The following is a 24,682-nucleotide window of genomic DNA, read 5'->3' as shown; positions in this document are numbered from 1 at the left end:
GGCTCAAAAAATGTATACTTACTAATTAATAATAACAGTTTTGTTTTAAACGTCCATCCATCCATCCATCCATCCATTTTACAATATAATTACAACACTTTATGTACATATTTATATACAGATTTGAACAATAAGTCATTCACTGAAATATATTTATTAATTGTGGTTCTTACAAAAAATATATCTTATAAAATATAAAAGCTAAAATGTCTCTTAAAGCTCTGCCCCTTTAATTAGTGCATACTAAATAATTTAACTTTAGCCTACTACTACAACCATATTATTTACCAGCAACATAAAGTGAAACAGAGGCAGAGGTGTCCTGCCACAGTCAGTAACAAATAAACAGAAAACAGTAGTGGTCAAATACAAATAAGGCAACAAGAGAAGTATCCTACACTTCTCTTTTGTAAAGTAAATCTGAACAGCCTATATGGGCATCTACATCAACTATATGATTTGTCTGAGAAGCTGGACAGGACAAAAAAAAAAATTTTTTATAAAAAAAAAAATAATTTAAAAAAAAAATTGTTATTTATTTGTGGCGGACGTAATTCTTTCGTGGCGGGCCGCCACAAATAAATGAATGTGTGGGAAACACTGCTTATGTATATTTGTTGAAATTGCCATGTAAACTCGCTAATGCTAATCGGTAGCATGTCAATAGCATAAAACAATGTATATTAGCATCAAGCTAGTGCATTTTTGTAAAAGGGGAGTTTTACTTAACTTACATTTCACCCGTTATTGCGTCAACTTTGACAGCCCTACTTTAAACATCCAACTTTTGCCGAAATATGGCATGGCCAATTACGCAAACTTGATGATTATATTCCTTTTTTGTGTGCATTATTCCAAATGTTTCCTGTGTTGGTTGTCAGGTGCGAACGTCTGGAGAAAGCCCTCGCTGAAGCTACCAAACGTATCCAGCAGCTGGAGGCAACCAACGCCTCACTGGAGAAAAAGCTGGTAATCCATTCAGCGTACCATATAAGCCACACCCACTCAATTTTAGAATACATAAAAAAAAAAAAAATGTTTTCATATATTAGCCGCACCTGACTATAAGCCGCAGATATATACGTTGTAAAATTTGTTATTTATTCATAAATATTTTACATACTTTAATTGTTTCCAAACGGCAGTAAAACGGCTAATCAAACAAAACAGAAGTCATCGTCATGGACCCACCAGCTGCGGAAGCTAGCTCTCCAATCGGCTATACAGACTTGATAACTCTACGGTGATGTTTTGGTGAATTTACAAAACAATACAAAAAGAATGCCGTTGTAAGTTGATAACACCAACACAGACACTAGTAAACGTGTTAGCATATTAGCTAATGCAAACGACTCAAGCTTGTTTACATTACGATAGCACCTACAAATAGTATGCATTAAAACACTCCAACAAACATCACATATGGGACGGTTTATTAAGTACGATTTGTTGTAGTTATATTGTAAAACTTCCAAACGTCGCTTGGAGTGATGACTGAAGAATCCTTTCGAGTAGAAACGCTATGGACGACTTAGAAGACAGAACAGCACTTCTACTTGGGGTTGAAAGCGCTAAACGAAGGGCACTGCAGCACCTACAGTGAGAGAACCCGTCCAGAAGATGGCGCCATAGCACTAACAATAACACACCTTTTCATTTTATTTTCTTCCACTATTTTCATTATGGCCGTCAGTGAAGACACATCTATAAATTAGCCGCACCGTTTTATAAGCCGCAGGGTTCAAAGCGTAGGAAACAATTGACAATAAAATAATTTAAGGTAATTCAGTGTCGTCATACTCTTGGTTGGATGAGTAGATCAGGATCAATTGTGTGCCAATCCAGGCCGAGTGGCCCGACCGCTACGCCGTGGCGGGCGCCGCCGTGAAGTCGCTGCGTCAGCGGCTAGAAGACGGCAAGCGCTCGGCTCGAGAGAAGGACGCCACGGCGGCCCGCTTGAGGGCGTGCGCCAAGCAGCAGGAGGCGGCGGCGCTGAAGGCCCGGCAGGAGGCGGACGAGAGCGAGGCCAAGATGGAGCGGGAGGGCAAGATGATGAAGGAGGTGAGGCGGGGTATCGCACAGACGCAGGATTCTCACCAGCGCAGAGAGTCAAATTGTTGTTTGCTTTTTCCCCCCGCTCAGCTACTGGCTCAGTACGAGCGTGTGGAGAAGGACAAGGAGGGACTGAAGGTAAGCAATGATGACGAGCCATGTCCCATGTACTGGAAAATTGTTATAAGTACACCTCTGCGTAACATTGTGTCCTTATTAACATTAAGACAACAAAAATGACAGAAATATAAATCGACTTACAACAATGAATACCTTTTATTTAACTTTGTTTTTAGTCTGTAAGGATTTTTAGTGCATCAATTTTCTTATTTGAGAAGGACTGCATTACAGATTTCTATACAAACATTGTGTTTATTAAATACACTGAGAGCAGTGTAGTGAAGTGCCCGCCACTTCATTTTATTTGGCCCTCGAAAGCCTGGAAATAAAATGTGTCAATAAACTACTGTAACTTTTCTTACTAAATGTATTCATTATTTCTATTTTGGGAGTGAAAAAAAATATATGTACTCCATGTAAAGGCAAATTATGTTAACCTAAATATTGTCTAACTATGCAAAATATATTATCAAAACCATTTTTTAAATAGAAATAAATACTAATAGTAATGATTTCAAAGCAAGTTATCCATCAAATTGTGCAATGTAAAAGTAGATTTCATGGTGAAATTGTGAAATCTACTGTGATTTTACCAGCATTTTTCTCTAAATGTAAAAAACAGTATTTTTTTTATTGTAGTAAACTGGGGTGCCATTTTGGCATTTACAGTAATACATCCAAAAATCTACACTTGTTGATTTGCGGTAAAAAAAACAGCAAACTGGCAGCTCAGGAGCTAAAATTTTACTTTAAAATTGCATTTATTTTTTATTTAGAGTAAAAAAACAAATGTACACTTTACAGTAAAATTCTGGCAACTGAGCTGCCTTTTTTAACCATAAAAACAGTAATATACACTACATTTTGAGGTGAAATTATTGCAACTTATCATATTTTTTTCACATTTTAGTTTTAAAGAAATCTACTAATAAAATGCATAAAAAACCTGTACTTTTTTACTGTAAAAAACTCTGGTGCCTTGTTGGCATCTACAGTAATACACCCAAAAAATCTACAGTTGTTCATTTGCGGTAAAAAAAACAAAAAACAACAAACTGGCAGCTCAGATGCCAAAATTTTACTGTAAAATTCTGGTAACTGAGCTGCCTTTTTTTAACCATAAAAACAGCAGTACTGTTTTTCCATTTACAGTAATATACACTACCTTTTTGAGGTGAAATTATTGCAACTTATTATATTTTTTTAACATAATAGTTAAAAAAAAAAATCAAATGATAAAATGCATAAAAGAACTGTACTTTTTTTTTTTTACAGTAATACACCAAAAAAATCTACAGTTGTTGATTTGCAGTAAAAAAAAAAACAACAACAACAAACTGGCAGCTCAGGTGCCAAAGTTTTACTGTAAAATAGCAGTTTTTTTTATTTACAGTGAAAAAACAAATGTAAATTTTACAGTAAAATTCTGGCAATTGAGCTGCCTTTTTTTACCATAAAAACAGCAGTAGTGTTTTTCCATTTACAGTAATATACACTACATTTTGAGGTGAAATTATTACAACTTATCATATTTCTTTAACATATTAGTTAAAAATAAATAAATCTAATGATAAAATGCATAAAAGAGCTGTACTTTTTTTTTTTTTTACAGTAATACACCAAAAAAATCTACAGTTATAGATTTGCAGTTAAAAAAAAAACCCAACAAACTGGCAGCTCAGGGTGCCAAAATTTTACTGTAAAATAGCAGTTTTTTTAATTTACAGTGAAAAAACAAATGTAAATTTTACAGTAAAATTGTGGCAACTGAGCTGCCTTTTTTTTACCATAAAAACAGCAGTAGTGTTTTTCCATTTACAGTAATATACACTACATTTTGAGGTGAAATTATTGCAATTTACCATATTTTTTTTTTACATTTTAGTTAAAAAAAAAATCTAATAATAATATGCATTAAAAAACAGTACTTTTTTTAACTGTAATAAACGATGTTGACGTTTTGGCATTTACAGTAATACACCAAAAAATCTACAGTTGGTGATTTGCGGTAAAAAAAAACCAAAAGAAAAACAAAAAACTGGCAGCTCAGGTGCCAAAATTTTACTGTAAAATTCTGGTAACTGAGCTGCCTTTTTTTAACCATAAATACAGCAGTACTGTTTTTCCATTTATAGTAATATACACTACCTTTTGAGGTGAAATTATTGCAACTTATCATATTTTTTTAACATATTAGTTTAAAAAAAATCAAATGATAAAATGCATAAAAGAACTGTACTTTTTTTTTTACAGTAATACACCAAAAAAATCTACAGTTGTTGATTTGCAGTTAAAAAAAAAAACCAACAAACTGGCAGCTCAGGTGCCAAAGTTTTACTGTAAAATAGCAGTTTTTTTATTTACAGTGAAAAAAAAAAAAGTCAATAAAATTCTGGCAATTGAGCTGCCTTTTTTTTACCATAAAAACAGCAGTAGTGTTTTTCCATTTACAGTAATATACACTACCTTTTGAGGTGAAATTATTGCAACTTACCATATTTTTTTTTACATTTTAGTTAAAGAAAAGTATCTAATAATAATATGCATTAAAAAACAGTACTTTTTTTAACTGTAGTAAACGGTGTTGACGTTTTGGCATTTACAGTAATACACCAAAAAATCTACAGTTGGTGATTTGCGGTAAAAAAAACAAAAACAAAAACTGGCAGCTCATGTGCCAAAATTTTACTGTAAAATTCTGGTAACTGAGCTGCCTTTTTTAACCATAAAAACAGCAGTACTGTTTTTCCATTTACAGTAATATACACTACATTTTGAGGTGAAATTATTGCAACTTATCATATTTCTTGAACATATTAGTTTAAAAAAAATAAATCTAATGATAAAATGCATAAAAGAACTATACTTTTTTTTTTTTACAGTAATACACCAAAAAAAATCTACAGTTGTTGATTTGCAGTTAAAAAAAACCCCCAACAAACTGGCAGCTCAGGTGCCAAAGTTTTACTGTAAAATACTGGTAACTGAGCTGCCTTTTTTTAACCATAAAAACAGCAGTAGTGTTTTTCCATTTACAGTAATATACACTACCTTTTTGAGGTGAAATTATTGCAACTTATTATATTTTTTTAACATAATAGTTTAAAAAAAATCAAATGATAAAATGCATAAAAGAACTGTACTTTTTTTTTTACAGTAATACACCAAAAAAATCTACAGTTGTTGATTTGCAGTTTAAAAAAAAACCCCAACAAACTGGCAGCTCAGGTGCCAAAGTTTTACTGTAAAATAGCAGTTTTTTTATTTACAGTGAAAAAAAAAAAAGTAAATAAAATTCTGGCAATTGAGCTGCCTTTTTTTTACCATAAAAACAGCAGTAGTGTTTTTCCATTTACAGTAATATACACTACCTTTTGAGATGAAATTATTGCAACTTACCATATTTTTTTTTACATTTTAGTTAAAAAAAAAATCTAATAATAATATGCATTAAAAAACAGTACTTTTTTTAACTGTAATAAACGGTGTTGACGTTTTGGCATTTACAGTAATACACCAAAAAATCTACAGTTGGTGATTTGCGGTAAAAAACAAACAAAAGAAAAACAAAAAACTGGCAGCTCAGGTGCCAAAATTTTACTGTAAAATTCTGGTAACTGAGCTGCCTTTTTTTAACCATAAATACAGCAGTACTGTTTTTCCATTTATAGTAATATACACTACCTTTTGAGGTGAAATTATTGCAACTTATCATATTTTTTTAACATATTAGTTTAAAAAAAAAATCAAATGATAAAATGCATAAAAGAACTGTACTTTTTTTTTTACAGTAATACACCAAAAAAATCTACAGTTGTTGATTTGCAGTTAAAAAAAAAACCCAACAAACTGGCAGCTCAGGTGCCAAAGTTTTACTGTAAAATAGCAGTTTTTTTATTTACAGTGAAAAAAAAAAAAGTAAATAAAATTCTGGCAATTGAGCTGCCTTTTTTTTTACCATAAAAACAGCAGTAGTGTTTTTCCATTTACAGTAATATACACTACCTTTTGAGGTGAAATTATTGCAACTTACCATATTTTTTTTTACATTTTAGTTAAAAAAAAGTATCTAATAATAATATGCATTAAAAAACAGTACTTTTTTTAACTGTAGTAAACGGTGTTGACGTTTTGGCATTTACAGTAATACACCAAAAAATCTACAGTTGGTGATTTGCGGTAAAAAAAACAAAAACAAAAACTGGCAGCTCATGTGCCAAAATTTTACTGTAAAATTCTGGTAACTGAGCTGCCTTTTTTAACCATAAAAACAGCAGTACTGTTTTTCCATTTACAGTAATATACACTACATTTTGAGGTGAAATTATTGCAACTTATCATATTTCTTGAACATATTAGTTTAAAAAAAATAAATCTAATGATAAAATGCATAAAAGTACTGTACTTTTTTTTTTACAGTAATACACCAAAAAAATCTACAGTTGTTGATTTGCAGTTTAAAAAAAACCCCAACAAACTGGCAGCTCAGGTGCCAAAGTTTTACTGTAAAATAGCAGTTTTTTTATTTACAGTGAAAAAACAAATGTAAATTTTACAGTAAAATTCTGGCAATTGAGCTGCTTTTTTTTTTTACCATAAAAACAGCACTAGTGTTTTTCCATTTACAGTAATATACACTACATTTTGAGGTGAAATTATTGCAATTTACCATATTTTTTTTAACATTTTAGTTAAAAAAAAGAAGTAATAATAATATGCATTAAAAAACAGTACTTTTTTTTAACTGTAATAAACGGTGTTGACGTTTTGGCATTTACAGTAATACACCAAAAAATCTACAGTTGGTGATTTGCGGTAAAAAAACCAAAACAAAAACAAAAAACTGGCAGCTCAGGTGCCAAAATTTTACTGTAAAATTCTGGTAACTGAGCTGCCTTTTTTTAACCATAAATACAGCAGTACTGTTTTTCCATTTATAGTAATATACACTACCTTTTGAGGTGAAATTATTGCAACTTATCATATTTTTTTAACATATTAGTTTAAAAAAAAATCAAATGATAAAATGCATAAAAGAACTGTACTTTTTTTTTTACAGTAATACACCAAAAAAATCTACAGTTGTTGATTTGCAGTTAAAAAAAAACAACCAACAAACTGGCAGCTCAGGTGCCAAAATTTTACTGTAAAATAGCAGTTTTTTTTATTTACAGTGAAAAAACAAATGTAAATTTTACAGTAAAATTCTGGCAATTGAGCTGCCTTTTTTTTTTTTTTACCATAAAAACAGCAGTACTGTTTTTCCATTTACAGTAATATACACTACCTTTTGAGGTGAAATTATTGCAACTTACCATATTTTTTTTTAGTGAAGTGAAGGAAGTGAATTACATTTATATAGCGCTTTTTCTCAAGTGACTCAAAGCGCTTTACATTATGAAACCCAATATCTAAGTTACATTTTGAGGTGAAATTATTGCAATTTACCATATTTTTTTTTACATTTTAGTTAAAAAAAATATCTAATAATAATATGCATTAAAAAACAGTACTTTTTTTTAACTGTAATAAACGGTGTTGACGTTTTGGCATTTACAGTAATACACCAAAAAATCTACAGTTGGTGATTTGCGGTAAAAAAAACAAAAACAAAAACTGGCAGCTCATGTGCCAAAATTTTACTGTAAAATTCTGGTAACTGAGCTGCCTTTTTTAACCATAAAAACAGCAGTACTGTTTTTCCATTTACAGTAATATACACTACATTTTGAGGTGAAATTATTGCAACTTATCATATTTCTTTAACCTATTAGTTTAAAAAAAATAAATCTAATGATAAAATGCATAAAATAACTGTACTTTTTTTTTTTTTACAGTAATACACCAAAAAAATCTACAGTAATAGATTTGCAGTTAAAAAAAAACCCAACAAACTGGCAGCTCAGGTGCCAAAATTTTACTGTAAAATAGCTTTTTTTTTAAATTTACAGTGAAAAAACTAATGTAAATTTTACAGTAAAATTCTGGCAACTGAGCTGCCTTTTTTTACCATAAAAACAGCAGTAGTGTTTTTCCATTTACAGTAATATACACTAAATTTTGAGGTGAAATTATTGCAACTTACCATATATTTTTTAACATTTTAGTTAAAAAAAATATCTAATAATAATATGCATTAAAAAACAGTACTTTTTTTAACTGTAATAAACGGTGTTGACGTTTTGGCATTTACAGTAATACACCAAAAAATCTACAGTTGGTGATTTGCGGTAAAAAAAAACAAAAACAAAAACAAAAACTGGCAGCTCATGTGCCAAAATTTTACTGTAAAATTCTGGTAACTGAGCTGCCTTTTTTAACCATAAAAACAGCAGTACTGTTTTTCCATTTACAGTAATATACACTACATTTTGAGGTGAAATTATTGCAACTTATCATATTTCTTTAACCTATTAGTTTAAAAAAAATAAATCTAATGATAAAATGCATAAAATAACTGTACTTTTTTTTTTTCACAGTAATACACCAAAAAAATCTACAGTAATAGATTTGCAGTTAAAAAAACCCCAACAAACTGGCAGCTCAGGTGCCAAAATTTTACTGTAAAATAGCTTTTTTTTTTTATTTACAGTGAAAAAACTAATGTAAATTTTACAGTAAAATTCTGGCAACTGAGCTGCCTTTTTTTTTTTTTACCATAAAAACAGCAGTAGTGTTTTTCCATTTACAGTAATATACACTAAATATTGAGGTGAAATTATTGCAACTTACCATATTTTTTTTACATTTTAATATAAAAAAAATAATCTAATAATAATATGCATTAAAAAACAGTACTTTTTTTAACTGTAATAAACGGTGTTTATTTTGGCATTTAAAGTAATACACCAAAAAATCCACAGTTTCCTTAACTGTTTTTTGAACTTTGTTGTTTCCATTTGGATGCTGCCACTCTGTTTTGTGTCACTTCCTCCTGGTTTGAATTGATCCTGATTGTTTTTTCTTGTTGTTGTTGGCAGGACAACTTGCTGGCAAAAGAGAACAAACTTGCCCGAGCCAACGACGAGATCTTGGAGCTGAAGAGGTGAGAACGTGCACACCCACTGGTGGTGTAAAAATTCACTCATCCTTCCTGTGCTGCCAGGAACGTCTCCAAACTGGAGGGTCAGGTGAGGCAGCTGGAGCATGAGAACCAGGCCAGGGTCTGCCACACCCTCCACGGTGTCCCCCAGTCGTCCGTAGCCGGGTGAGTATCTCCCACCAGCTATTCTCTTGCTTGGGTTTACATCCTCTATGTTGTCCACAGTCTCTACCACCATCCTGACCTGCTGCGCTCGCCCAGCAGAGGCAACACCCAGCCGGACATCACCCGCAAGAGGTCTCCTTGCCCGGAACCTGACCCTCCATTCCGAATCATCCCGCCTGCAAGCGTGGAGACCCTCTCAACCGGTCGCCACTTAAGGCAGGTTATATATTTTCTAGTACTGTCTGGAGATCGACCGATACGGTTGTTTCCATACCAATTATTAGAAGCTAAGGAGGCCGATAACAGATATTTGGAGTCGATATGTATTTGCAGTAAAAGTCACTTAAACATGAATAATATGTGTCAGTGAACATCTGGACAAGGCTTTAAGTTGTTTTTTTAACATTATTTTTTTAGGAAACGTGGGACCAGTAGCGACATGATGTTTTATGGGCGCTAATGTTGTGGTTAATTTAGCAGCAAAAAACATCAAACACCTTTATCACGTGTGTCTAAGAGGAGCTTCAACATTTGCATTTAAAAATGTAGAAAACCTCCTAGGAAAATTGGTAAAAATATGGCATTTTTCTACATCTCAATAACTCACCATCCACTCAATTTTATACGATTTTATAGCAGTTTATGGATTCAATACATTGTAAGTTTTCCTTGTGAGGAACCCTGAAATATTGTAAACATTTCAATTAAAACACTTCTGGGCTCTTTCACGTAGATTAGAGTTGATAAATGTTTCAAGATGGCTGACATCATTTCTACCTGGATGTTACAGAAAGTATGAGAATGTGTGAGCTGATGCCTGCTCTTATTTACTTGCATACCGTATTTTTCGGACTGTAGAGCGCACCGGTATATAAGCCGGATCCACTTCATTTTAGGGCAAACATTTTTTCCCATCTATTAGCCACTCCGGACTATAAGCCTCAGATATATTTCTTGTGAAATTAGTTATTTACATCGAAATATTATGTAAATGTTTATTTCCATACATTAATTGTTTCCAAAGGGTGTCCGTAAAACGGCAGTAAAACGGCTGATCAAACAAAACAGAAGTCATCGTCATGGACCCACTAGCTGCGGAAGCTAGCTCTCCAGTCAGCTAAATAGCCTCAATAACTACACGGTGACGTCATTTATTTCATGTATAAATTATATATTTTCTAGTGCTGTCTAGAGATCGACCAATATGTTTTTTTCCATACCGATTATCAGGATCCAAAGAGGCCGATAACAGATATTTGGAGTTGATATTTATTTGCAGTAAAAGTCACTTAAACATGAATAATATGTGTCAGTGAACATCTGGACAAGGCTTTAAGTTGTTTTTTTAACATTATTTTTTTAGGAAACGTGGGACCAGTAGTGACATGATGTTTTATGGGCGCTAATGTTGTGGTTAATTTAGCAGCAAAAAACATCAAACACCTTTATCACGTGTGTCTAAGAGGAGCTTCAACATTTGCATTTAAAAATGTAGAAAACCTCCTAGGAAAATTGGTAAAAATATGGCATTTTTCTACATCTCAATAACTCACCATCCACTCAATTTTATACGATTTTATAGCAGTTTATGGTTTTCCTTGTGAGGAACCCTGAAATATTGTAAACATTTCAATTAAAACACTTCTGGGGCTCTTTCACGTAGATTAGAGTTGATAAATGTTTCAAGATGGCTGACATCATTTCTACCTGGATGTTACAGAAAGTATGAGAATGTGTGAGCTGATGCCTGCTCTTATTTACTAGCATACCGTATTTTTCGGACTGTAGAGCGCACCGGTATATAAGCCGGATCCACTTCATTTTAGGGCAAACATTTTTTCCCATCTATTAGCCACTCCGGACTATAAGGCTCAGATATATTTGTTGTGAAATGAGTTATTTACATCGAAATATTATGTAAATGTTTATTTCCATACATTAATTTTTTCCAAAGGCTGTCCGTAAAACGGCTGATCAAACAAAACAGAAGTCATGGTCATGGACCCACTAGCTGCGCAAGCTAGCTCTCCAGTCAGCTAAACAGACTCAATAATTCCACGGTGACGTTTTGGTGGGTTTACTGAGGTAATTGAAACAACACTAAAAGAATGCCGTTGTAAGTTAATAATACTAACACACACACTCATAAACGTGTTAGCATATTAGCTAATGCTAACGACGCTAGCTTGATCACATCACGACAGCATTTTTACATGTCGTGATTTTAATATTAGCCGAGTATTTAGTGATATCGTTATTATAAGCGCTAACGCAGGCAAACTATTTATAGCGGCGCCGGGATCACTTCCAGGTAGAGATGTCTGACAACATCGGACTGCCGATATCGGCCGATAAATGCTTTAAAATGTGATATCGGAAATTATCGGTTTCAAAAAGTAAAATTTGTGACTTTTTAAAAGGCCGCTGTGTACACGGACGTAGGGAGAAGTACAGAGCGCCAATAAACCTTCAAGCCACTGCCTTTGCGTGCCGGCACAGTCACATAATATCTACGGCTTTTCACACACACAAGTGAATGCTAGGCATACTTGGTCAACAGCCATACAGGTCACACTGAGGGTGGCGGTATAAACAACTTTAACACTGTTACAAATATGCGCCACACTGTGAACCCACACCAAACAAGAATGACCAACACATTTGGGGAGAACATCCGCGCCGTAACACAACATAAACACAACAGAACAAATACCCAGAACCCCTTGCAGCACTAACTCTTCCAGGACGCTACAATATACACCCCCCGCTACCCCCCCCAACCCCGCCCACCTCAACCTCCTCATGCTCCCAAATTCCAAGCTGCTGTTTTGAGGCATGTTAAAAAAAATAATGCACTTTGTGACTTCAATAATAAATATGGCCGTGCCATGTTGGCATTTTTTCCCATAACTTGAGTTGATTTATTTTGGAAAACCTTGTTACATTTTTTAATGCATCCAGCTGGGCATCACAACAAAACTAGGCATAATTATGTGTTAATTCCACCACTGTATATATTGGTATCGGTTGATATCGGTATCGGTAACTAAGAGTTGGACAATATCGGAATATCGGATATCGGCAAAAAAGCCATTATCGGACATCTCTACTTCCAGGTGTGCCTATGTTTACATCATGGAGTGAGCTGCTGCTTCCTCGCTTCCCTGCTCCCTGTAGGTTTATAGTGGAGCATAAATCATGCATCTCACCTGCACAGAAGAAGTCTGAGTAGGTATTCCTAACAAGTTAGGACACTGACAGCCTTTTAGGACTTTTAGGACGACACGCAAAATAGACACTGCTTCTCCAGAGTATACAAAATAAGACTGGAAATGATGATTCATTTGCATTTATACAGGATTAATGCGGAAAAATGTTTTGTGAATAATCGCACGCATCAACAAGTAAACTTTCACTGCGCTAACATTTTATTCAGTCAGACGCTCCCAACTTATTCTTGTGGGTTTCCTTTTTTTCAGGTGTGCATCACCGCAAGGTGTTGAGGCGGTCTCGCCGCAGTCCGCCAGACGCCAGGAGGAGAGCTCCGGCCAGCGGGAGACCACGCCCAGCCTTCTGACGCCCATAATGAGAGCCATCATGGAGATGGAGGAGACCAGGGCCACGGAGAGCAGAGCTCCTTGTGAGACACAAAAAACGTCCGCTAACATTAGCCGCTAACATTAGCCGCTAACATTAGCCGCTAACATTAGCCGCTAACATTAGCCGCTAACATTAGCCGCTAACATTAGCCGCTAACATTAGCCGCCAGCATTAGCCGCCAGCATTAGCCGCCAGCATTAGCCGCCAGCATTAGCCGCTAGCATTAGCCGCTAGCATTAGCCGCTAACACTAGCCGCTAACTTTAGCGGCTAACTTTAGCGGCTAACATTAGCGGCTAACATTAGCTGCTAACATTAGTGCTGCAGTCGTCCCTCGCCTCAAGTTTGCCGCTTCACTGTCTTTTTTTTTTTTTTAAAGTCCAGTTTATGACAGAAATTAAGCGTTATAATTGCCAAATCAGGGCCAGCCCGTGGCATAGGCCGTATAGGCAAATGCTAAGGGTGCCGTCCATCAGGGGGCGCCAAGCCAGTGCCACAAATGTTGGAGGAAAAAAAAAAAAAAAAGTTGGTACTATTATTTCTAAATACAAAAAATAATCCCACGTTAATTAAAATGCAAAGTAAAGCCTATTTAATAGAAATATTATTTGTTACAACATTACGCCCCCCCCCATCCCCCCACACAGTGCGCTCCCCCCCCTTCCCGTATCATGACTCTTACCACATCAAAAAATCAACACAAGATGTCAAAACGGCCAAAACTGTCAGGTGCCCAGGGAAGAAAAAATAGAAAAGAAGAGGAGGAGAAACGAGAAAAAGACAGAGGTAGCAGGTAGGTAACGTTAGCCTACATGAAATTATTTGTCTGTTACAGAATGTGATAGTAACCTGGCTTTTTAGCATTAAGCTAATGTTACATGATTCGGCAATTGCTAATCAATAAATAGCTAGTTCTGTTTTAACGTCGGGTTAATATTGTGGAGGGGGCTAAATTGTTTTGGAAAATAATAATGTAACGTTAGGTAATTACAGTACTCCCACCTTACATTCCTCAGGGACATTTGTATTAGATCTTTTAAGAAAGGTGTTTTTTGTTTACATTGTTATTGCCTTCTGGTTAGCTAATGTTTTCCCCGCAGGTAATAGTCACTTTTCCACCCCTTTATATATTAGGTATAGTTGTAAGCCTAGTTGTTAAAGTGCACATCATTAATGTTAATTAAGCAATATCACATGAGAGGGAATGCTGTTTTTTAATTTGAGCACTGCTGTGATTCGGTTAAAGATAATCATAACATAACATTCTCATATAATATGTTAATTTGCTTTCTTTAAGTAAAAAAAAAGGTCAAAGACAAAGCTATTCGGTTTCTTGTGAGTATATACACTTCACTGCCGATGTGGGGGGGCGCCACCTAAAATCTTGCCTAGGGCGCCAGATTGGTTAGGGCCAGGCCTGTGCCAAATGCAGTACAAATATCAATGAAAGAGTAGTATTGGCCGCTAGATGAGAGCAAACCAATCAGAGCCTGCTGTTCAGTATCGTGGTCACTGATTGGCTCATTACTACATTGGATAAAAGGAAGCGTAAAGGTAACTGTAGGTCATTTTAAGAACGAGTTAGTAGGTTTTAAACAGGTTTTTATGCTATTACCGTATTTTTCGGAGTATAAGTCGCTCCGGAGTATAAGTCGCACCGGCCGAAAATGCATAATAAAGAAGGAAACAAAGATATATAAGTCGCGCTGGAGTATAAGTCACATTTTTTGGGGAAATTTATTTGATAAAAGCCAACAGCAAGAATAGACATTTGAAAGGCAATTTAAAATAACTAAAGAATAGTGAACAACAGGCTGAATAAGTGTACGTTATATGAGGCATAAATAACCAACTGAGAACGTGCCTGGTATGTTAACGTAACATATTATGGTAAGAGTCATTCAAATAACTATAACATATAGAACATGCTATACGTTTACCAAACAATCTGTCACTCCTAATCGCTAAATCCCATGAAATCTTATACGTCTAGTCTCTTACGTGAATGAGCTAAATAATATTATTGGATATTTTACGCTAATGTGTTAATCATTTCACACATAAGTCGCTCCTGAGTATAAGTCGCACCCCCGGCCAAACTATGAAAAAAACTGCGACTTATAGTCCGAAAAATACGGTACATTTTTAATTAATAACATCTACTTGACGGAAATGTAATAACCACAGTCAGTCCCGTAACCAATTAACAGCGATAAAACGAGGGTTTACTCTACTAGCTTAGCTTAGCCACTTTTGTCTGGTCCATGATGTTTGTGTCTGAAGTAATATTCCCCATGAGAAACCTTAAAAGCTGAATGAATGAATGATTTAAAAACGGTACTATACTGCTTCTGAAAAATACTGTTCGTTTTTTTTCCCCCTCGGACATGACAACACGCTGTCGTCTAAACAGCTTTTTATGATAATATTACATTTATTATTAGTAATATCTCCTTGACGAAAATGTATTAACCACAGTCAGGCCCGTAACCAATTAACAGCAACAAAACGAGGGTTTACGCTACCAGCTTAGCTTAGCTACTACGATGTAGCTTTTGTCTGGTCCATGATGTTTTTTCTTTCTCTATTTGGTTTCTGAAGTAATATTCCCCATGAGAAACCTTAAAAGCTGAATTCATCTGTTGTGAAGTGAATTATATTTATATAGCGCTTTTCTCTAGTGACTCAAAGCGCTTTTACATAGTGAAACCCGATATCTAAGTGACATTTAAACCTGTGTGGGTGGCACGGGTTTAGGTTGGGTGGGTAAAGTGTCTTGCCCAAGGACTCAACAGCAGTGACTAGGATGGCGGAAGCGGGGGTCGAACCTGGAACCCTCAAGTTGCTGGCACGGCCACTCTACCAACCGAGCAATACCGCCCCACTAACTGTTCTGTTCAAACTTTACGAAAGGGTTGTACGCTAAACCGGTACTAATAAAGTACCGCCGTAGTAATGATTTAAAAACGGTACTGTACTGCTTCTGAAAAATACCGGTATATTTTTTCCCTTCTCCTTTCCGCGCCGTAGTCGTGTCGTGACATCGCTGGTAATACAAGCATAGGTGCATATTAGGCACACGCACGGAGCACTTACAAGCAGAAACGGTGTGGAGATAGACGCATTTTGGCTTAAAAACGCAGCTTTGTAAGATTTGCTTAGATCGGCAGTAGGGATAAATGCTTTAAAATGTAATATCGGAAATTATCGGTATCGTTTTTTTAATTATCTGTATTGTTTTATTTATTTTATTTTTTTATTTTTTATTAAATCAACATAAAAAACACAAGATACACTTACAATTAGTGCACCAACCCAAAAAACCTTCCTCCCCCATTTACACTAATTCACACAAAAGTGTTATTTCTTTCTGTTATTAATATTCTGGTTCCTACATTATACATCAATATATATCAATACAGTCTGCAAGGGATACAGTCCGTAAGCACACATGATTGTGCGTGCTGCTGCTCCACTAATAGTACTAACCTTTAACAGTTCATTTTACTCATTTTCATTCATTACTAGTTTCTATGTAACTGTTTTACTTTCTTTTTTTTTTTCGAGAAAATGTTTTGAATTTATTTATATTATTAATATTTTTAAAAAGGACCTTATTTTCACCATATCTGGTTGTCGAAATTAGGCATAATAATGTGTTAATTCCACAACTGTATATATCGGTATCGGTAGTTAAGAGTTGGCTAATATCGGAAATCGGCAAAAAGCCATTATCGGACATCCCTAATTTCAATGGTTGGAATCTGCGCTTTTGCATGATATTTTAGTGACTAGTGTTGTCCTGATACCAATATTATTTTGATACTTTTTGATAGAAAAGTCAATACAGTCTGCAAGGGATACAGTCCGTAAGCACACATGATTGTGCGTGCTGCTGCTCCACTAATAGTACTAACCTTTAACAGTTCATTTTACTCATTTTCATTAATTACTAGTTTCTATGTAACTGTTTTTATATAGTTTTACTTTCTTTTTTATTCAAGAAAATGTTTTTAATTTATTCATCTTATTTTATTTTATTAATTTTTTAAAAAAGGACCTTATCTTCACCATACCTGGTTGTCCAAATTAGGCATAATAATGTGTTAATTCCACGACTGTATATATCGGTATCGGTTGATATCGGTATCTGTAATTAAGAGTTGGACAATATCGGAAATCGGCAAAAAGCCATTATCGGACATCCCTAATTTCAATGGTTGGAATCTGCGCTTTTGCATGATATTTTAGTGACTAGTGTTGTCCTGATACCAATATTATTTTGATACTTTTCGATAGAAAAATCAATACAGTCTGCAAGGGATACAGTCCGTAAGCACACATGATTGTGCGTGCTGCTGGTCCGCTAATAGTACTAACCTTTAACACTTAATTTTACTCATTTTCATTAATTACTAGTTTCTATGTAACTGTTTTTATATTGTTTTACTTTCTTTTTTATTCAAGAAAATGTTTTTAATTTATTCATCTTATTTTATTTTATAATTTTTTTTAAAAAGGACCTTATCTTCACCATACCTGGTTGTCCAAATTAGGCATAATAATGTGTTAATTCCACGACTGTATATATCGGTATCGGTTGATATCGGTATCTGTAATTAAGAGTTGGACAATATCGGAAATCGGCAAAAAGCCATTATCGGACATCCCTAATTTCAATGGTTGGAATCTGCGCTTTTGCATGATATTTTAGTGACTAGTGTTGTCCTGATACCAATATTATTTTGATACTTTTCGATAGAAAAATCAATACAGTCTGCAAGGGATACAGTCCGTAAGCACACATGATTGTGCGTGCTGCTGGTCCGCTAATAGTACTAACCTTTAACACTTAATTTGACTCATTTTCATTAATTACTAGTTTCTATGTAACTGTTTTTATATTGTTTTACTTTCTTTTTTATTCAAGAAAATGTTTTTAATTTATTCATCTTATTTTATTTTATTAATTTTTTTTAAAAAGGACCTTATCTTCACCATACCTGGTTGTCCAAATTAGGCATAATAATGTGTTAATTCCACGACTGTATATATCGGTATCGGTTGATATCGGTATCTGTAATTAAGAGTTGGACAATATCGGAAATCGGCAAAAAGCCATTATCGGACATCCCTAATTTCAATGGTTGGAATCTGCGCTTTTGCATGATATTTTAGTGACTAGTGTTGTCCTGATACCAATATTATTTTGATACTTTTCGATAGAAAAATCAATACAGTCTGCAAGGGATACAGTCCGTAAGCACACATGATTGTGCGTGCTGCTGGTCCGCTAATAGTACTAACCTTTAACACTTAATTTTACTCATTTTCATTAATTACTAGTTTCTATGTGACTGTTTTTATATTGTTTTACTTTCTTTTTTATTCAAGAAAATGTTTTTAATTTATTCATCTTATTTTATTTTATAATTTTTTTTAAAAAGGACCTTATCTTCACCATACCTGGTTGTCCAAATTAGGCATAATAATGTGTTAATTCCACGACTGTATATATCGGTATCGGTTGATATCGGTGTCGGTAATTAAGAGTTGGCTAATATCGGAAATCGGCAAAAAGCCATTATCGGACATCCCTAATTTCAATGGTTGGAATCTGCGCTTTTGCATGATATTTTAGTGACTAGTGTTGTCCTGATACCAATATTATTTTGATACTTTTCGATAGAAAAATCAATACAGTCTGCAAGGGATACAGTCCGTAAGCACACATGATTGTGCGTGCTGCTGGTCCGCTAATAGTACTAACCTTTAACACTTAATTTTACTCATTTTCTTTAATTACTAGTTTCTATGTAACTGTTTTTATATTGTTTTACTTTCTTTTTTATTCAAGAAAATGTTTTTAATTTATTCATCTTATTTTATTTTATTAATTTTTTTAAAAAGGACCTTAACTTCACCATACCTGGTTGTCCAAATTAGGCATAATAATGTGTTAATTCCACGACTGTATATATCGGTATCGGTTGATATCGGTATCGGTAATTAAACAGTTGGACAATATCGAGATATCGGCAAAAAAGCCATTATCGGACATCCCTAATCGGCAGTGTTTTAGCTACTTCTAAATCACTAATCCGCGACAAATAAAGTTTCTCACAAGTATCATTATCACTGCAGGACGAGGAGTAGCTAAACATGCTTCACTACACACCGTAGGAGGATACAATAGCTCACCGCTAACAGCGTGCTAGCGCTCCTGAATGTAAACAAACGAAGCGACGCGGTGAGGGACGACTGTGAGTCGTGTTTCCGTGACGTTCTGTTGAAACTTCAATTCTCGCCGCAGGGCTGGCCAGTCCCAGACCCACGCTGGGCGTCGTGGAGCTGAGGCACAAATCGCCGCTGCAGGAGCGTCATACAGCAGGAAGGGAGGCGCTCGGAGGAGGAAGCCCGTGTGCGGCCCAGCGAAGCCCGCTCGGACCTCAGAGGAGTTTGTCTCCGGACGGCCTCAGGTCGTCCTCGCTGCCTCCTCCGGGCCTACGGAGCATCGGCCCCACCACGCCCAGTACGTACTCTCCATGTGTCACATGTGTGTCTTTCTTTGGAAGCAATTTAAAAGTGATTTTATTGAACGCGCTGCTTTAATGCTAACCAGCTGTGTTCATTGGCCTCCTTAGTCCTATTCAAGAGGCATCTATTTCTTCTACTGCTTCTTTGGCGCGCTCTGCCTCCCACATTTTTCACCCGATTCAAAGCGTTCCAACTTCAAACTTCTCAGCCTATTCGGGAATTGCGGGCTTTCCCCTTGACAAATTCCAAAAATTCTCAGATTCCCCAGAATTCCAGATTCTCCGGGACATTTTTCCCATTCAAAACGAATTGGCCATTTTTCAAACTTGGTTTTTCAAACCATTTCCACATTTTCAACCGATTCAAACCCAAAGACATGTTCTAAGGCAGGGGTCGGCAACCCAAAATGTTGAAAGAGCCATATTGGACCAAAAATACAAAAACACATCTGTCTGGAGCCGCAAAAAGTTAAAAGCCATATTACATGTGTCATGAGATATACATTTAACAAAGAGGACTTAAAGTAAACTAAATGAGCTCAAATATAGCTACAAATGAGGCATAATGATGCAATATGTACATATCGCTAGCCTAAATAGCATGTTAGCATCGATTAGCTTGCAGTCATGCAGTGACCAAATATGTCTGATTAGCACTCCACACAAGTCAATAACATCAACAAAACTCACCTTTGTGCACTCATGCACAACGTTAAAAGTGTGGTGGACAAAATGAGACAGAATAAAAGTGGCATAAAACACGTCCTAGGAAGTCGGAGAAAGTTACACATGTAAACAAACTATACGGTGAGTTCAAAGACCGCCAAAATTAGTAGGACAAAACGGCGCTCGCCAAATACTCGAATCAGTGAAGCATGTTTAATATAAGCAGTGTGATTTATAACAATTAGGGAGGTTTGTGTCATGTTTGTCCTCCTACAGAAACCATACTAAACAAAAAAATACATTTTTTCCCCCCCTCTTTTTCCATTCTTCATACATTTTTGAAAAATCTCCAGAGAGCCACTAGGGCGGCGCTAAAGAGCCGCATGCGGCTCTAGAGCCGCGGGTTGCCGACCCCCGTTCTAAGGGTACGCAGCACGGAGCGCTACTGCCTACTGGCGCTGACAAGACGCGGGGCCGCCATCTTGGAGTGGTGATCCGCTCCACTCAATGCAATTCATTTGGCAGGAGCAATGAACTGTCAGCGCATTTAATTCATTTTACCTCACTGAATACCACTGATTTTCACCCGCTTTTTTGTCATACGTGCAGCTATGATAAAGGACACATGTTTTATTATTCATAGTTTGCTTAACAGTAACAGAATATTCTTATATGCTATAAGTGACCAGACGTCCGAGATCAAAACTGGGAATATAATCCCAGAGAAGGGGGGAAAAAACCGTCAGCTATTTTTAAGTTGAAGAAACAATATGATTAGGTTATATATACATGCGTATACCCTACATCAGTGGTTCTCAACCTTTTTTCAGTGAACATTTTTTTAATTCAAGTACCCCCTAATCAGAGCAAAGCATTTTTGGTTGAAAAAAAGAGATAAAGAAGTAAAATACAGCACTATGTCATCAGTTTCTGATTTATCAAATTGTATAACAGTGCAAAATATTGTTCATTTGTTGTGGTCTTTCTTGAACTATTTGGAAAAAAAGATATAAAAATAACTAAAAATTTGTTGAAAAATAAACAAGTGATTCAATTATAAATAAAGATTTCTACACATAGAAGTAATCATCAACTTAAAGTGCCCTCTTTGGGGATTGTAATAGAGATCCATCTGGATTCATGAACTTAATTCTAAACATTTCTTCACAAAAAAATACAACTTTAACATCAATATTTATGGAACATGTCCACGAAAAATGTAGCTGTCAACACTGAATATTGCATTGTCGCATTTCTTTTCACAGTTCTTTTTGACAGACATTTTAGTGAGGGTCAAACCATCATGGCATGGGGGAAACTCTGGCTTTATTGTAATGAATGGAATAGCCTACTTGATTTGATGTTCAGTTTATGAACTTACATTCATATTTTGTTGAAGTATTATTCAATAAATATATAAAGGATTTTTGAATTGTTGCTATTTTTAGAATATTTAAAAAATATCTCACGTACCCCTTGGCATACCTTCAAGTACCCCCAGGGGTACGCGTACCCCCATTTGAGAACCACTGCCCTACATAAACAATGTATGAATAAAACCCCGTTTCCATATGAGTTGGGAAATTGTGTTAGATGTAAATATAAATGGAATACAATGATTTGCAAATCATTTTCAACCCATATTCAGTTGAATATGCTACAACAGGGGTCACCAACGTGGTGCCCGCGGGCACCAGGTAGCCCGTAAGGACCAGATGAGTAGCCCGCCGGCCTGTTCTAAAAATAGCTCAAATAGCAGCACTTACCAGTGAGCTGCCTCTATTTTTTAAATTGTATTTATTTACTAGCTAGCTGGTCTCGCTTTGCCCGACATTTTTAATTCTAAGAGAGACAAAACTCAAATGGAATTTGAAAATCCAAGAAAATATTTTAAAGACTTGGTCTTCACTTGTTTAAATAAATTCATTCATTTTTTTACTTTGCTTCTTATAACTTTCAGAAAGACAGTTTTAGAGGAAAAAATACAACCTTAAAAATTATTTTAGGATTTTTAAACACATATACCTTTTTACCTTTTGAATTCCTTCCTTTTCTTTCCTGACAATTTAAATCAATGTTCAAGTAACAAAAATTTTTTTATTGTAAGGAATAATAATAGATTTTAATTTAATTCTTCATTTTAGCTTCTATTTTTCCGACGAAGAATATTCGTGAAATATTTCTTCAAACATATGATTAAAATTCAAAAAAATTATTCTGGCAAATCCAGAAAATCTGTAAAATCAAATTTAAATCTTATTTCAAAGTCTTTTGATATATATATTTTTTAATTTTTGTTCTGGAAAATCTAGAAGAAATAGTCATTTGTCTTTGTTAGAAATATAGCTTGGTCCAATTTGCTATATATTCTAACAAAGTGTAGATTGGATTTTAACCTATTTAAAACATGTCATCAAAATTCTAAAATTAATCTTAATCAGGAAAAATTACTAATGATGTTCCATAAATTCTTTTTTTAAGTTTTTCTCTTCTTTTTTTCGGTTGAATTTTGAATTTTAAAGAGTCGAAATTGAAGATAAACTACCGGTATGTTTCAAAATTTAATTGTCATTTTTTTTTGTGTTTTCTCCTCTTTAAAACCGTTCAATTAAGTGTAAATATCATTAATTATTAATAATAACATAGAGTTAAAGGTAAATTGAGCAAATTGGCTATTTCTGGCAATTTATTTAAGTGTGTATCAAACTGGTAGCCCTTCGCATTAATCAGTACCCAAGAAGTAGCTCTTGGTTTCAAAAAGGTTGGTGACCCCTGTGCTACAAAGACAACATATTTGATGTTCAAACTGATAAACATTTTTTTTTTTGCAAATAATCATTAACTTTAGAATTTGATGCCAGCAACACGTGACAAAGAAGTTGGGAAAGGTGGCAATAAATACTGATAAAGTTGAGGAATGCTCATCAAACACTTATTTGGAACATCCCACAGGTGTGCAGGCTAATTGGGACCAGGTGGGTGCCATGATTGGGTATAAAAACAGCTTCCCAAAAAAATGCTCAGTCTTTCACAAGAAAAGATGGGGCGAGGTACACCCCTTTGTCCACAACTGCGTGAGCAAATAGTCAAACGGTTTTAAGAACAACGTTTCTCAAAGTGCAATTGCAAGAAATGTTGGGATTTCAACATCTACGCTCCACAATATCATCAAAAGGTTCGGAGAATCTGGAGAAATCACTCCACGTAAGCGGCCTATTCGGGATTTGCAGGCTTTCCCTTGACAAATTCCAAAAAATCATAGATTTCCAGGAATTTCGTATTGCCATTTCTCAGTTAAAAATGTTACTATTTCAAAATTTCTTGACCGATATGAAAATATCCAACACCAATCATTCAGAAAATTGACATTTTTTGGCATTTTCCAAAAAATTCCCGCTTTTCCCGAAATTACCATGAAATTCCCATTGAAATGAAAGGGACATCTTTCCAAGTTGCACAATTCCCACATTTTTCAACCTATTCAAACCATTCCAACATCAACACATTCCGCTCATCCTGGACATTCAAACTATCATTTTTCCAAGTTAAAAAAAATTCCAGGAATTCCTGGTTTTCCAAACCCTATTTTCACCTTTTTTTTCTGTCGACTACTCCTTCCGCATTTTTCAACCCACTTCAACCGTTCCACCGTGAAAACATTCATCAGAACTGGAAAACTTCCCGCAATTCCAGGAATTCTGTAATACAATTTCTCAATTCAACATGTTACTACTTCAACATTTCTTGACCAATTTGAAAATGTCAAACACCAAACTCATTACGAAAACTCAAATGTTTTAGCATTTTAAAAGAAATTCCCGCTTTTCCCGAAATTCCCAAGAAGTTCTCCTTGAAAAGAAAGGGATATTTTTCAAAGTTGCACAATTCCCACATTTTTCAACCTATTCAAACCATTCCTCCTTCAACACATTCCACTCATCCTGGACATTCAAACTATCATTTTTCAAAGTTCAAATAAATTCCAGGAATTCCCAGAATTCCAAACCCTGTTTTCAAATTTTTTTCTGTCGACTACTCCTCCCACATTTTTCAACCTACTTTAACCGTTCCACCGTCAAAACATTCCTTTTAATCAGGACAAAAAACTAAATTGTTTTTTGAACTGGAAAAATTCCCGGTTTTCCGGAAATTCCAGGAATTTTGTAATACCATTTCTCAGTTAAAAATGTTACTATTTCAACATTTCTCGACAGATATGAAAAATTCCAAAGCGAATCATTCAGAAAATTCAAATTTTTTTGTATTTTCAAAAAAATTCCCGCTTTTCACGAAATTCCCAAATTTCCGGGAAATTCCCTTTGAAATGAATGGGACATTTTTCAAAGTTCTTCACCTCCCAAAATTTTGACTTGATTCAAACCATTCCAACTTCAAACTGTTCAGCCTATTCGGGAATCGCGGGCTTTCCCTTGACAAATTCCCAGATTTCCCAGAATTCTAGGTTTTCCGGGACATTTTTCCCATTCAAAACGAATTGGCCA

The 24,682-nt window shown here is 35.0% G+C and overlaps 1 protein-coding gene across 4 annotated transcripts in view; it reads left to right on the top strand.

Moving 5' to 3' along the window:
• Positions 1 to 24,682, top strand: part of LOC133656339 (M-phase phosphoprotein 9) — a 65,848-nt gene that overhangs the window by 27,832 nt on the left and 13,334 nt on the right. For all 4 annotated transcript variants that reach the window (XM_062057386.1, XM_062057385.1, XM_062057383.1 and 1 more), the window contains exons 12-19: positions 882 to 969; positions 1,846 to 2,061; positions 2,143 to 2,190; positions 9,153 to 9,217; positions 9,278 to 9,379; positions 9,440 to 9,595; positions 12,859 to 13,019; positions 19,292 to 19,510. In XM_062057386.1, coding sequence (XP_061913370.1) covers positions 882 to 969; positions 1,846 to 2,061; positions 2,143 to 2,190; positions 9,153 to 9,217; positions 9,278 to 9,379; positions 9,440 to 9,595; positions 12,859 to 13,019; positions 19,292 to 19,510 — 1,055 coding nt within the window. The remainder of the gene's footprint in view (positions 1 to 881; positions 970 to 1,845; positions 2,062 to 2,142; positions 2,191 to 9,152; positions 9,218 to 9,277; positions 9,380 to 9,439; positions 9,596 to 12,858; positions 13,020 to 19,291; positions 19,511 to 24,682) is intronic.

The sequence above is a fragment of the Entelurus aequoreus genome, linkage group LG08, assembly GCF_033978785.1.
Source record: "Entelurus aequoreus isolate RoL-2023_Sb linkage group LG08, RoL_Eaeq_v1.1, whole genome shotgun sequence".
Classification (NCBI taxonomy): domain Eukaryota; kingdom Metazoa; phylum Chordata; class Actinopteri; order Syngnathiformes; family Syngnathidae; genus Entelurus; species Entelurus aequoreus.
Note: the sequence above shows the minus strand (reverse complement) of the source record. Positions and strands in the feature narration are given on the sequence as shown.